General features: G+C 41.2%; 1 protein-coding gene across 1 annotated transcript in view; it reads right to left on the reverse strand.

Annotated features, from left to right (window-relative positions):
- The window catches only part of ATP10D (ATPase, class V, type 10D), a 151,376-nt gene that overhangs the window by 25,446 nt on the left and 111,909 nt on the right, over window positions 1-14,021 (reverse strand). Inside the window, exons 16-19 of the mRNA XM_006872690.1 lie at window positions 8,949-9,258; window positions 5,593-5,669; window positions 3,978-4,103; window positions 858-1,058 (exon numbers count right to left, since the gene is read on the reverse strand). Coding sequence (XP_006872752.1) covers window positions 858-1,058; window positions 3,978-4,103; window positions 5,593-5,669; window positions 8,949-9,258 — 714 coding nt within the window. The remainder of the gene's footprint in view (window positions 1-857; window positions 1,059-3,977; window positions 4,104-5,592; window positions 5,670-8,948; window positions 9,259-14,021) is intronic.

Here is a 14,021-nt window from a genome sequence, read left to right on the forward strand (position 1 = left end):
AAGGTGAGAATTCTAACACTGACTCACCATTGTCTGCTTGAATGAATGACAATGTTGTTGTTATTAAGTGTTGTTGAGTCAGTTCCACCTTATAGCTACCGTCTATATGGTTTCCAAGGAGCAGCTGGCAACTGGTGGGTTTCAACTGCCAACCTTGTGGTTCACAGTCAACTACTGATCCTACAGCACCACACCCAGGAATCCATAGAAATGAAAGACAATAGAACTTGAAAATTTTAATTTTGGCTTAGGAATCAGAGGGAGATGGGCTCACAATCTGGCTCTACTACTTCTTTGCTGTGAGATTTTTAGAAAAACTACTCAACCTCTTTGAAGCTCAGATTCCCTATCTTAAAATGGAATTATCCTAGGTTTTGTCTCAAAGTGTTTTTATTAAGATAAATAAAACAGGACATATTTAGTACTTAGCACAACAGAGAGAACAGAGGGGTAGTAAATGTTAGATATGATTTACTGTGAAGTCTCAAAAACTGGATTTCTTCTTATACATTTGTTGCTGTTAAGTGCCCAAGTTGATTCTGACCCATAGCAACCCTGTGTAGGGTTTCCAAGGAGCAGCTGGTGAGCTTGAACTACCAACCCTGCAGTTCAAACAGCTTTGCAGTCTGGCACATTAACCCACAGTGCCACACCAGGACTCCTTCTTACACATATCTAAGGTATTTTATGTGCATTCTTCTAAGGGGCAAGAACTTATCTATAGTGTTAGTAGGAATCTTTAAAAATGACCAGACATTGCAAATAATTTAAAATAATACTTTACATACTGCCACATTTGGGCTGGGCTAATTGGGAAATACAGTAACTGTATATTTAATGACTGGTTCTAAACCTACCTCTGACTTCTGACCACTCTTGTAAAGTTCAGGCAGCTGCATGAGTGTCTCTGCAGATACATCTTTCTCCAAAACACCGTAAATGACGGGAGGAGCAGAGGTAAAGAGGAGGTTGAAGAAGATCAAAACCCAATAGTCAGTCATGGATGTTCCTGAAAATCCACAAAAGAACTGGTACCAGAAAAGGAGGTTCACATAGGCCTAGGGATACAAAAAAAGGAATATTCAAATCTTAGAAATAGTAACTTGTGCTATGATTACACATTCCAAAGAAGCCACTTTGACCTGTGTATTCTTGGCACCTGAAATTCAGTTTCCTCACTTATTAAATGGGTGACCACAACCTACCTTCCAGCTTTTCTTGGTAAATGTGATATTAAATCAAAACACACATACACCCCTCAAACTATGTGGCAGCAGTGTGCCATTTAGTCCATTCTGATTCATGGTGGTGGTGGTGGTGGTTATGTGCCATGGAGTCGGCTCTGACTCATAGTGAGCCTGCATAGGGTTTCTGGGGAAGTAAATCTTTATAGGAGCAGAAAGCCTCATCTTCCTCCCATGGAACACTGGTAGTTTCAAACTGCTCACCTTGAGGTTAGCAGCTCAACTCGTAACCACTATGCTACAGTGACCCTGTAAGGGGTTTCTGTTTCCATGGTTACAAATCTTTGCAGGAGCAGAAAGCCTCATATTTCTCCTGCAGAGTGACTGGTAAATTTGAACTGCTAACCTTGTGGTTAGCAGTCCAGCTCATAATCCACTATGCTACCAGGTTCCTACTAGGTACAAAGTACTTCCTAACAATTTTGGAATCTTTTTAATATTAGAATTTCTTAACCATAGTGTTTAATCTGGGAATGGTGAAGGTGGGGGTAGAGTTGCTGCAGAGTGAGAAGAAGGGAGAAAAACGTAAAGGTATTTTAAACAAAACCACCTTTGGAGGGGGGGACTCCTCTGTAAATGTCATTGACAAAGTCCTGGAATTTTCCATTACAAGTGCTACCTTTTTTTCAGTATTAGATACAGGAGTCAGAAATAGTCTCTGTGCATTGACTTGGAAGTTGTTTACTTCATAGCAAGTTGAGACCCCCAAAAGCTCTCAAACTCAAATTTGTACATATCCAATTAGTTTTTTAAGAAAAGCCTACAGAAGCAGATTTTCAGCCACATAGAGCCTGTCTGCTTTATACACCCAACCAAACTTCCCCAGCTTCTGCTAGCCATGGATAAGAAGCCAATCCGTAGTTACAAGGACCCTGGCCTTGTCTGTCCTTTGGATTTCTCTGATCCAGAGACTCCCTTCCTTGCTGCAAGAGGGCATCCTCAAGACACAGTTAAGATGGCCTTCCTTTTCTCTCTTGCACAGATTTTTCAGGATCTCTTCTTCCTGTGGCTCCCTGAGCTGCATCCTCTGGGAGTCTTCCTGCTGTGAGGGACTGTCCACTGCTAGCCTGTATGTGGCTATCAATGTGTCAGTCACAATAACTAGCTTGTGTAACTCAACCTCACTGTCTTGCAGTCGCTTTTTTCTTGATCAGCCCCAAATTTCCTCAAACACACTACACTCAGAATCACACACTCAGAAAAACACTTTGACTTTAAAGTATTGTTTTAAATGCCTGAATTTTCATGAAACTTTGAATAAACACTAGTTTAATTAGTATCTAGTCCATTGAATGTAGGGGGAAACTTCTAATCCTTTATGCAACCTCAGCAGAACCACCGGGAGCATCCATTGTGCTGCGGGGAAAAAAAATGGTCCTGCTGACAGGCACATACATGCACACAGATCTAAATGACACATGTGAGGTACCCTACAATGACAGCATTTCATTAAGGTACCTACAATGGCAGGTATTGTTGTTGTGTGCCCCCAAGTTACTTCTGCCTCATGGCAAACCTATGACACACAGTCAAACTGCTCCATAGGGTTTCTAGGTTGTAATTTCTATGGAAGTACATGTCTTTTTTTCCCCTGGAAGCTACTGAATGTGAACCACTAATATTGCAGTTAGCATTGTCACCATGGCTTTTTAATATTTCACCATTGCTGTCGAGTTGGTTCTAACTCACAGTGATCCTGTATAGGCTTTCCAAGGAGTGGCTGGTGGGTTTGAATTACAGATCTTACAGTTCAAATGGAACTTGCATTCCAGTGCATATCCTACAGTGCTACACCAGGATTCTAGTATTTTAATGCTGTTGTTGTTCAATGCCTTGGAATTGGTTCCAACTCATAGCAACCCTGTGTAGGGCTTCCAAGGAACAGCTGGGTGGTGTGAACTACTGACCTTGGGGTTAGCAGTCCAGTGCTTATCCTACAGCATTTCAATAAAGTAGTATCAATTTATATTTACTACTTACTAGTAAATCTATGTATGGGCTTTAAACACTAAGAATAAATTCGATTTAGGCAAACATGATGTATTTATAGCCCCCTGCCTGGAAGCAATCCAGTTCAACATGATTCTGTAAAAAAGGAAACTGAACTCTAAATGGTATACCAAAGGTTGTACCAGGCATAGGATTTTAATCAAATTCTGCCTTTTAGGAATATAATCTTAATAAAGTTCTTTACCATCGTGTAAGTATCAAGCCCAAACACATTCTCTAGGCTCGCTAGAGAATTCTTGTATCTGTGAGGGCTAACAGCTACAGAGTAAGCTACAATGTGGGGTTTTTATCTGTATTTGGTGTCTTCAATAATTCTCAAGGAATTGCAATCTGGGGACAGCAAACATTTCTTGGTATCTCCTGTAAAACAGAAGCAAACATTTCCATTCCCTACTGACAGGCGTATTAAACATTTCACAATTTTGCTTGTCACAACCTTTTTATGGAAGGTCAAAAATTAGATTTTAAATGAAACAGACAGGACCTAATTGAATTTAAATGCATAGGGAGTAGAAAATGCTAGCAGATGGACAAGCCTAGCAATTTGCTGTCAGCAGCTGAAACATAGCACATTCCCCAATTATTTCTGGGAAGACAGCAGGAGAGCTCCTGGCTGCTTCCAAACATTAAAGCACAGTCAGCTTTGTGCCGGACACTTCTTCTTCATCCTTTATGCAACTGTGACCAGATGGGGGTGGGGACGAATTCTCTAGAGTCACATACCACATTCTTGTAGAAAAAATAGAGAATCATGTTGGAAAGTCGCATGTAACACCAGTGCCCATGGACAAGAAGGAGCTTGCTGAGATGTCTGAACTGAGAAATAGCAAAGTCACTGGCCATCACAGCCTGCAGAGGCAAAAGGGAGAGAAGGCAACGCTGAGCAATTAAACACATGGCAACAGGGACACAGCAATGGGAAACCTGATCATCACTGGGCTCAGATGAGTCAAATCTGTTATTTGAACCTTATGTACATTCCAAACAAAGAAAAGAGCCTCACTAGTCTGCCCAGGGCTACCATTCAGCTCTTCAATACAGTCACATGAAACAAACCTTCTTTCCTGATTACTACTCATGATGTAGTTTCAGCAAACCACCAATTTCCAGGAAAAGCAGCTCTTAGCAAGTGCTCAGTCTTCTTCATTACAATGTGCATTCGTCTTCTCCTCGATGAGGGAATAGTGGGAAGTATCACAATCATGATTTCATGGGACTTTGTATAATGTGTCAAACAAAGAGGTGACCGATGTCCTCATCATGCACAGAAACAGTATTATTACAATTCTCAGGAAACCCAAGTCTCATATCCTACCTGCTTCTGATGGCATTTATTCAATACTTGAAAAGCAGTTTCTTAGATGTTAAGATTTTACCTGAATTTTGCAATTTCGTGAATTAAACACGATCATGAACACATATAAGGAGCTCTGGTAGCATAGGGGTTACGAATTGGGTTGTGAATCTTAAAGTCAGTAGTTCGAAACTACCAGCCGCTCTGTGGGAGAAAGATGAGGCTTTCTGCTCCCGTAAAGATTTACAGCCTTGGAAACCCTGTACAGGGTCATTATCGGTCGGAGCTGACTCGATGACACATAACAACAACCACAACATACACACATATACACAGGAGAGTAAACAGGACACTCCACCCCTTGCTTCTGTCAGTCTCCATTCTCTTCCTCCTTTTCTTTTTCTTTCTCAAAAACTTGAGGTTATTACCCAAATCCTTAGTAGCTTTCTTCAGTGTCAGAATTCACGTAGTTATTATCGCTGCTGTTATTAAGTGCCTTCGAGTTGGGTTCCGACTCTTAGCAACCCTGCATAGGGTTCCCAAGGAGCAGCTGGTGAATCTGAACCGCCAACCCTGCAGTTCAAATGAACCTTGTGGTCCAGTGCGTTATCCCACAGTGACACACAAGGACTCCTACAGTTATTGCAGAGCTAAAAATGTCCATTCTTATGATGTTTATAGGGTTTATTTTTAAAACTGAACAAGCAAACAACACATCTAAAATTAACCAGGAAAATACTGGGTGCATAACACACACTTAGTAAATAACTAATGAATGAAGGCATAAACGTTCTGCCTCCCAATCTGGGGCTATCTGCAGACAGCCACTGCCTTTTAGGAGTTACATAATCCTAGCAAAGTTCTTTGCCATCAGATAAGTATGAAGCCCAAGTACACTGTCTAGGCTTGCTAGATAATTCTTGTATCTGTGAGTGCTAACAACAACAGCTACATACTAAGCAAAGCAGAGATCTTATCATGGAGATACTGCCCTTGAATGGGCAGGTCAAGATCATGGTCCTTGGGTGCACAGTGATCACTCACCTGCATGCCTTCTTGACCTGAGACCCCTATTCCAATATCTGCCACCTGTATCATACTAACATCATTGGCACCATCACCTTTATGAGAAAGGAAAAAATGATGAGAAACACAATGAGGGAAAAGGAAAGGGCCTAAAACTTGCAAATCAATAGTGAGTGGCTGCTAAAGCAAAGGAAAAAAATCCTTGAGGGCTAGTTAAGCATGAATTAAATGTGACATCCGACTGACACCAAGAAGTCCAAACACCTTCAGACTGCTTTAAAGTCCTTCACAGTAACCCTGGTGTCTACCTGGACTAATGTCTCCTTTTCCATGCCGCCTGCTTTACGTTCCATTCTCCACACACACCCTGCTACTTCCAGTCCTGTACATGCTGTTTCTCTAGTCTCATTACACTGGCCTCATCACTCCTACCCCACCGTGCTCTCTCTCCACTTAGCTGTCACTTCCTTTGGGAAACTTACCCATATTCCTTTCAAGAAAAGAACACATTCCCATTCCTTAGGCTCCAGCATCACCGCATGTATTATATGTCATACTGGGTTACATGATATTATGGTTACATATCGATTCATTGGTGTCCCCCGGCATACTAGTAGGTTCTTAAAAGGAGGTACTACATTCCTGCTGGTAATGGACATTTGTTGTTTTCAACTGTCTACCTCTGGTAGCATAGTGGTTACGAATCGGGCTGTGAACCTTAAGGTCAGCAGTTCGAAACTACCAGCTGTTCTACGAGAGAAAGATGAGGCTTTCTGCTCCCGTAAAGATTTACAGCCTCGGAAACCCTATGCAGGGTTGCTATGAGTCGGACCCGACACCACCACCACCACCATTCACTGATTGATTCAGGTTTGGACACATGACTCAACTTAATTAATATAATTGAAAACTCCAGGGGTTCTAGCTTCAGGAACATTTGGATCCAGAGGCTTGAACAACTCATTCATCTGTAGGTTCATTCAACAAGATAATTAAGCAAAATGCAATTCTCACTCTGACATTTTAGTACAACAACCTGAAAGAGGTGTTATGTTTTCCCTAGAGTTGCTAATGGGAGAAGATATAAGCTGAGGGTTTTCTGTGGCTACATCACCACTATAACAGAGAAGCTACCTGAAACTGGAAGCAATCCAGGGGAAAACAGATTGAAAGAGATGGCTGATTCTGAATCGTGCTAAACTCTAAACATGGGAGTGTCTCAAGCCTTAAATGTGTCTTCCCATTTATACTCATTTCCAGTGATCTCTTCTAATAAAGACTTTAAATATCATCATTAGATTTATAGTTCCAGAATTTTTATCTTCAGCCAATTCCTCATTTATGACAAACTTTAAAACCTACTAACTAACTACTAGCTCTGGTAGCGTAGTGGTTACAAATCGGGCTGAGAACCTTAAGGTCAGCGGCTCGAAACTACCAGCTGCTCTGCGGGAGAAAGATGAGGCTTTCTACTCCCATAAAGATTTACACTCTCGGAAACCCTGTAACAGGGTTGCTATGGGTCGAAACCGACTCGATGGCACTTAACAACAACAACTAACTACTAGATATAACCACTTCGATACTTCAGACTTTTCAAACTTAACAAGTGAAACACCCAATTCCTGATTTTCCCTTCTCCATCTTGATACATGGCAGCTCCACCCTTTTTGGATACATGGGAGGTTCATGCTTTCTAACACTGACTGTATCTTAACAACTCTCTCATAAAACACGTATCTAAATAAACAGCAAATATCCCAGCTCCTCCTTCAAAACACATTCATTACCTGACCACATCACACCACCTCCACTTCTATCATCTAGGCCCAACACACCATTTCTCTTGCCTTAATTATTTTAATAGCATTTTGATTTCCTTACTTATGCCCTTGTACCCCAGCAATGACCCTCAACAAACAGCCAAAGTGATCCCCCTTTTTTTTGCTATAGTATGGTTAGCTTCAAAGCTTTGGTTAGGTTTAGAAGAACAGTTGAATTTAGGGCTTAGCATTAGGGCTCAATTTAATGTTAGGAACAAGGTTAGAGTCAGTGTGATAGGACTGAGGGTAGACTTACGATTGGGATTAGCACTATAAATGAGTTGAGGTTAGAGCTAGAGTACTATTGCTTAAAGCTAGAAGGCAGAATTAAGTTTGGAGCTAGCAATATAGTTATGGGGCTAGGGTTAGCTTTGGGGTTAGGGTTAGGATTTGATAAAGTGATCTTTTAAAATCTAAGAGCAAGTCCCTCTTCTGTTCAACTCCTCTAATGCCTCCCTCTTTCTCAAGTAAGAGTTAAAATTGTATAATGGCTTTTTGTTCTTAAGGACCATTGAGTCAGTTCTGACTCATAGTGACCTTGTAGAGGGTTTCAAAGGAGTGCTTGGTGGGTTTGAACCATTGAACTTATGCTTAGCAGTCCAGTGCGTATCCTACAGCACCATACCAGTACACCAATGGCCTCTAGGACCCTACATTATCTGCCACTGCCTTGATTTGCACTAACTTGAAGAAATCTCTTCCCCTACAGTAATCTGATCTGTCCTTGTATATACCAAGCACAGTTCACTTTATAAACTTTGTTTTCAACATTTACATTATTCATCTTCCAGGAATGTTATCCCTACCAATCAATACTTTCTTATTTCCTACATCTCTGCTCACGTAAAACCTTATTAATGGGATAGTCTCTGGAAACCATATGTATATGAGCACTATCTTTCCCCATCCCCAGTCTTCCACATCCCTTTAACACTGTTTTGCTTTTCTCCATAGCATTTCTCACTATCTGATAAACTATATATTTTTTGTTTGCTTCATTGTGTTACTGAATGTTCCCTCCCCACTAAAATGGAAGTTTCCTAAGAAAAAACTACTTTGTCAGTTTTATATACTCTTGTATCTCCATTGCTTGGTACCTAGAAGGCACTCAAATATTTGTTGGATGGATAAATAATTCTTCAAGTCTCCAAATTCAACTTCCTTGATGCTAGAACTCCTGGATCAGAATCAGCTCAACAGCACTTAACAACAACAACATGAGCCAATTACCCTACTTAAGATAGTTGAGTTGGGGTTCTGACATTTAACCCAAAGAATCCTGTTTGCTATCCTGCTAATTAGTTTTCTGTGTCACAGTCCAACTACCTGGCTCAACAGGTCAAACAGGTGATGGAGAAAAAAGGAGAATGAATGAAAGATGGAAAGAGTAAAGGATGAGAGAAAGAGGGAAGAGAAATTAATGACAGAAGGGGATCATGAAAGAAAGGAAGACAGACAGAGAGAAACACAGATAAAATGAAAGCTAGAAGGATCTGCCTCAGGTTTGGAGTAAAAGGGAAAAGCACAGGGTCTGTCCTCATCTTCACTCACCGATGGCCAGCGTCATCACATGGAGATGGCTGCGTACCAACTTCACCACCTCACTTTTCTGCAAGGGTGTCGCTCGGCAGCAGACCACAGTTTGACACTGAGCAGTCAGCTCCAGGAACTGCTTTTGAAGACTCTCTTGCAGGGCAAACTCTAGGGTCTTCCCAGTGATGACAAGTCCAACCCGGAACCCCAAGTCCTGGGGAACAGGAGGCTGGCATAAATCCTCATTTAATAATACTTGCTCTGGAGAAGCACAGATGTTCTTCTGAAGTTCTTTCAAAATTGTGCTCATCAGCATCTCACAGGCATCCTTGAAACAGGAGGCAAAGAAGGTCAGTGCTTGGGCCTCCTGTGGTGGCTGGCCATATCCACCTACATTTGTCATTTTCATTCTTTAGCAATGGCTGCATCAAGGCAATCACTGTTGTTGTTAAGTGCCGTCAAGTCAGCTCTAACTCATAAGGACCCTGTATATGTTTCCAAGAATTGGCTGGTAGGTTTGAACTAACAATCTTGTGTTTAGCAGGATCCAACAAGGCAATACCAGTAAATAAATAAATGTATACTGTCAAAGACCTCACAATTCATTCACAGGGAGTTCTGTGTGGATATGCTAGTGGTGGTTGTGTGCTGTAAAGCCTTTTTAATGCCCCAAACCATGTTATAGTAGGCACTCAATACATATTTGTTGAATGAGTTCTACGAAAGTAGATAACAATATGCTTATCTTAAAATTATTCTGTAAATGGTCACTAAGGAGGAACTAATATCCAGGAGTATGAACGTAATTTTCATACTAAGCCTGCAATATTTTACTGAAGAACAAACCGCTTAACCAAAATCAATTTATTCTTATTTAAAACTCTGTTTCATCAAGCATTTATTAGCCGACAACAAAATAAATAAGCCACCACTTGTCTTTCAGTTTGTCGTACTGAGGTGGCTTGCCGTTGCTGTGATTCTGGAAGTTATGTCTCTAGTGTTTCAAGTACTAGCAGTGTCACCCATGGTGGACAAGCTTCAGATGAGCTTACAGATTGACAGACTACTAGGAAGAAGGAGAGACAGACTATTTCCGAATATGTACTCACTGAAAACCATATGAATAGCAGTGGAACACTGTCAGATAGCACCAGAATATTAAATATAAAAATATAATGAAGAGCACAAGAATACGATGTCAGAACATGAGCCCCTGAGGTTGGAAGGCACTCAAAACATGACTAGGGAAGAGCTGCCTCCTCAAAGTAGAGCTGACTGGGGATGACTCGAATGGAGTAAAACTTTCGGGGCCTTCATTTGCTGATTGGACACAATTCAAAATGAGGAGAAACAACTGCAAGCATCCATTAATAGTTAGAACATGTAATGTACAAACTGTCAATCTCGGAAAACTGGAAGTTATCAAAATTGAAACGGGACGCATAAATGTAGGTATCCTATGTATTGTTGTTGTTGTTGTCAGGTGCCATTGAGTCAGAACTGACTCATAGCGACCCCATGCACAGCAGAACGAAACAATGTCCGATCCTGGGCCAACCTCACTACCGCTGCCACACTTGAGTCCATCAATGATGCCACCTGGCCAATCCATCGCGTTAGGGGTCTTCCTCTTTTTCTCTGACCCTCCACCTTACCCAACATAACATCCTTCTCCAGCGACTGTTTCCTCCGGACAATATGTCCAAAGTAGGAGAGACGAAGCTTAGCCATCCTGGCCTCCAAGGAGCACTCTGGCTGCACTTCTTCCAAAACAGATCTATGGTTCTTTTGGCAGTCCATGGCACTTTCAGTATTCTCCTCCAACACCACAACTCAAAGGCACCAATTCTTCTACGATCTTCCTTAGTCACTGTCCAGCTTTCGCAACCATGAGGCTATTGAAAACACCATGGCCTGGGTCAGGCACACCTTAATCCTACGTATTATTGAGCTGAAAAGGACTGGCATTGGCCATTCTGAATCTGACAATCATGGTTTACTATGCCAGGAATGACAAATTGAAAAAGAATGGTGTTGCATTCATCATCAAAATGAACAGTTCAAGATCTATCTTGAAGTACGATGCTGTCTTTGATAGGATAATAGGATACTAATAGGATAATAATACTCAAATTAACACACCAACCACTAAAGCCAGTGATGATGAAATTGAAGAATTCTACCAACTTCTTCCACCTGAAATTGATCAAATTTGAAATCAAGATGTATTGATAATTATCAGTGATTGGAATGCAAATGTTGGAAATCAGTTATTGGAAAATGTGGTCTGAAGACAGAAATAATGCTGGAGATACAATGATAGAATTTTGCAAGATCAATGATTTCTTCATTGCAAATACCAGTTTAAAACAATATAAAAGAAGGCTATACACACGGACATCAACCGATGGAATATACAGAAATCATGTTGACTACATCTGTAGAAAGAGACAGTGGGAAAACTCCACATTATCAGCCAAAACAAGGCCAGGCACAGACTTTGAATAGACTGTCAATTGCTACTATACAAGTTCAAGATGAAGCTGATGAAAATTGAAATAGATCCACAAGAGTCAAAACGTGGACTTGGACGTATCTGACTTGAATTTAGACGCCATCTGAAGAACAGGTTTGATGCATTAGACACCGATGACCAGAAACAAGATAAGCTGTGAATTGACATCAAGCACATCACTCAGAAAGGAAGCAGTAACTCATTAAAAGGCAGGAAAGAAAGAAAAGACCAAAATCGATGTCAGAAGAGACTCCGAAACTTGCTGTCCAGCACAAAAAATTATAGCGTATTACTCTTTTTTTCCTCTTCTTACTTCCTCTAGTTGAGTTCTGCTCATCCAGTCACTGAAGCCTGATCAAACGGGTACTATCTGCAAGTATGGGTGTTCCCGTGCATCCCTCCTCACTTCATATCAGACGGATCCTTTACTCTCCGATCTAGTCCTCTGTGGCCATGTCCCTGTCCCTGGGCCCAGGAGTTCCCAGGTCTCACCATACTGCTGGCCAACCAGGTCTCAACCCAGGTTGACAGGAGTCTATTGAATGTGGTCGGACTTAGCTCACAAGTTCATTGCTGTTTTCCCCCCACTTCCACACCAATAACCCATGTTATCGGTGACCAACGTGCTCAGCAGCAAGATAACATGCCTGCTCATGTATTTCCCTTGAATCTTAGTCTTGGGAAGGGGTTTGCCCTGAGGAGACCTGACCACTTGCCTTGATGGCTACTGGGTGAACAACTTACTTGTTCTTGTAGTCGTCAATCAGATTGCTATTATCATTTTTTATTTTTCCTGCTGGTCTTTTTGTTTTGTTTTTTAAAAGTTTAAAAGTGATAGTTTACATGGGAGAACATGGGTTTTACACTCATCCTCATAGTTCGCTTCATTGCAATGATTATGATCCCGTTCATGTATACTCATTCAACAGTTTGCTTCTATTCCCTCTGCTTTTTTTTATTTTGTTTTGTTTTGTTTTTGGTTTTTAGATGTACACAAACACTCAGGAATGTATAATGATTTAAACAAGGGCACATTCTACAAGTCTGCCTCCTGGCCACCAGCACACAGCCTTTCTCTTTCCATGAGCCTAAAGTCCTCATCTGCTCTATTTCTCCATGCCCTCATCTCGGCCTCCGTCTCTGGTGTCGCTGCTTCTCTGGATAGGGTCCCACATTATGCTCATGCTCTTCTCCCTTGCTGGACCTACGGTCCTCTGTTCCTGAAATGTAAGATTAACTACTTCTCCCTTTATGTTACAAAACTTCTCTACCTTTACAGTTGTGACATTAGCAATTAGTCATGACAACAATTACTCACTATTGGATCATAAAAATCTTACCCCATCTCCTTTCACCAGGCCCATCTAGACAAGATGAAAACTATTCAGTGGGGATTCTACCTTCCCCAGCACACTTTAAAATTAACTCCCTCTTGAAAACTTGTAAGCCAGTCATTTGTGCCTTTACAGCACCCCCATTTTAGGTAGCCAATGTCTAAGTTGCCTATCCCTATCAACCCTGCGTACAGAGGGGATAGGATGAAGACTCCTTCCCTCTCAGTTGGTATTTTTAGCTACTACATCCATGATTATAGGTCAACTTCATGAAATTGTAGTAATTTACATGATTATAGGTCAACTACATCAAAATGTAGTAATTTACATCAAATTGTAAAGTAATTTACCTTTATTAAATTGTTTTATCTTCTTTTAGTCAAGTTGTGATCATCAAGCCATCAAAACTAGGTCAAATGGGTACAATCTGCAAGTTTGGGTATTCTTGTGCATCTCTCCTCACTTCATATCAACTGGACTTTTTACTGTGAGTTCTAGCCCTCCTTGGCTATGTCCTTGTCCATGGGCTCAGGAGTCCCCAGGCCTCTCCTTACTTCGGACCAACCACTTTTTCCTCTTCTCTTTCTCATCTCCAGGTCAACAGGAGTCTATGGAATGTGGCTGAACTCAGCCCTTATCTTCATTGCTGCCTTTCCCCCACTTCCACTCAACAGTAGACCAATGTGGTCACCAGCAAGCATACATGCCTGCTCATGTGATCTCTTTGCATTTCAGTCTTGGAGAGGGGGTTGTCTGAGGGACTTGATTGGTTGCCTCGATGGCTGTCCATCAAATACCTGTTTTTTTAATAATAAAAATGGTGACTAGAAACAGTGACCTTATCCCATGAAAGACAAAGGAATCAAATCATCTGCAACTGTGGAGAGACCAGTGGAGGAGCTATCATCAGTCCAAACAAGGGCTGTACATTCAAGTTGAAGTTGAAGAAAATTAAAACAAGTCCATAAGAAACAACCACCATTCATCTGTCAGTTTGTCACACTGTGGTGGCTTGTGTGTTGCTGTGATACTGGAAGTCATCCATGGTGAACAGATTTCAGATGAAATTCCAGACTAAGACAGACTTGGAAGAAGGAGGGGCAGACAACTTCTGAATGTTTTTCCACTTAACCCTTACGAATAACACTAAAACACTGTCCGATAGAATGAGAATATTGAATACTGAAACATGAATAGCACCAGAATACTACCTGATATAGTGCCAGAGATGAGCTCCGCACA

Source organism: Chrysochloris asiatica, unplaced genomic scaffold, assembly GCF_000296735.1.
Source record: "Chrysochloris asiatica unplaced genomic scaffold, ChrAsi1.0 scaffold00209, whole genome shotgun sequence".
NCBI classification, from domain to species: Eukaryota; Metazoa; Chordata; class Mammalia; order Afrosoricida; family Chrysochloridae; genus Chrysochloris; species Chrysochloris asiatica.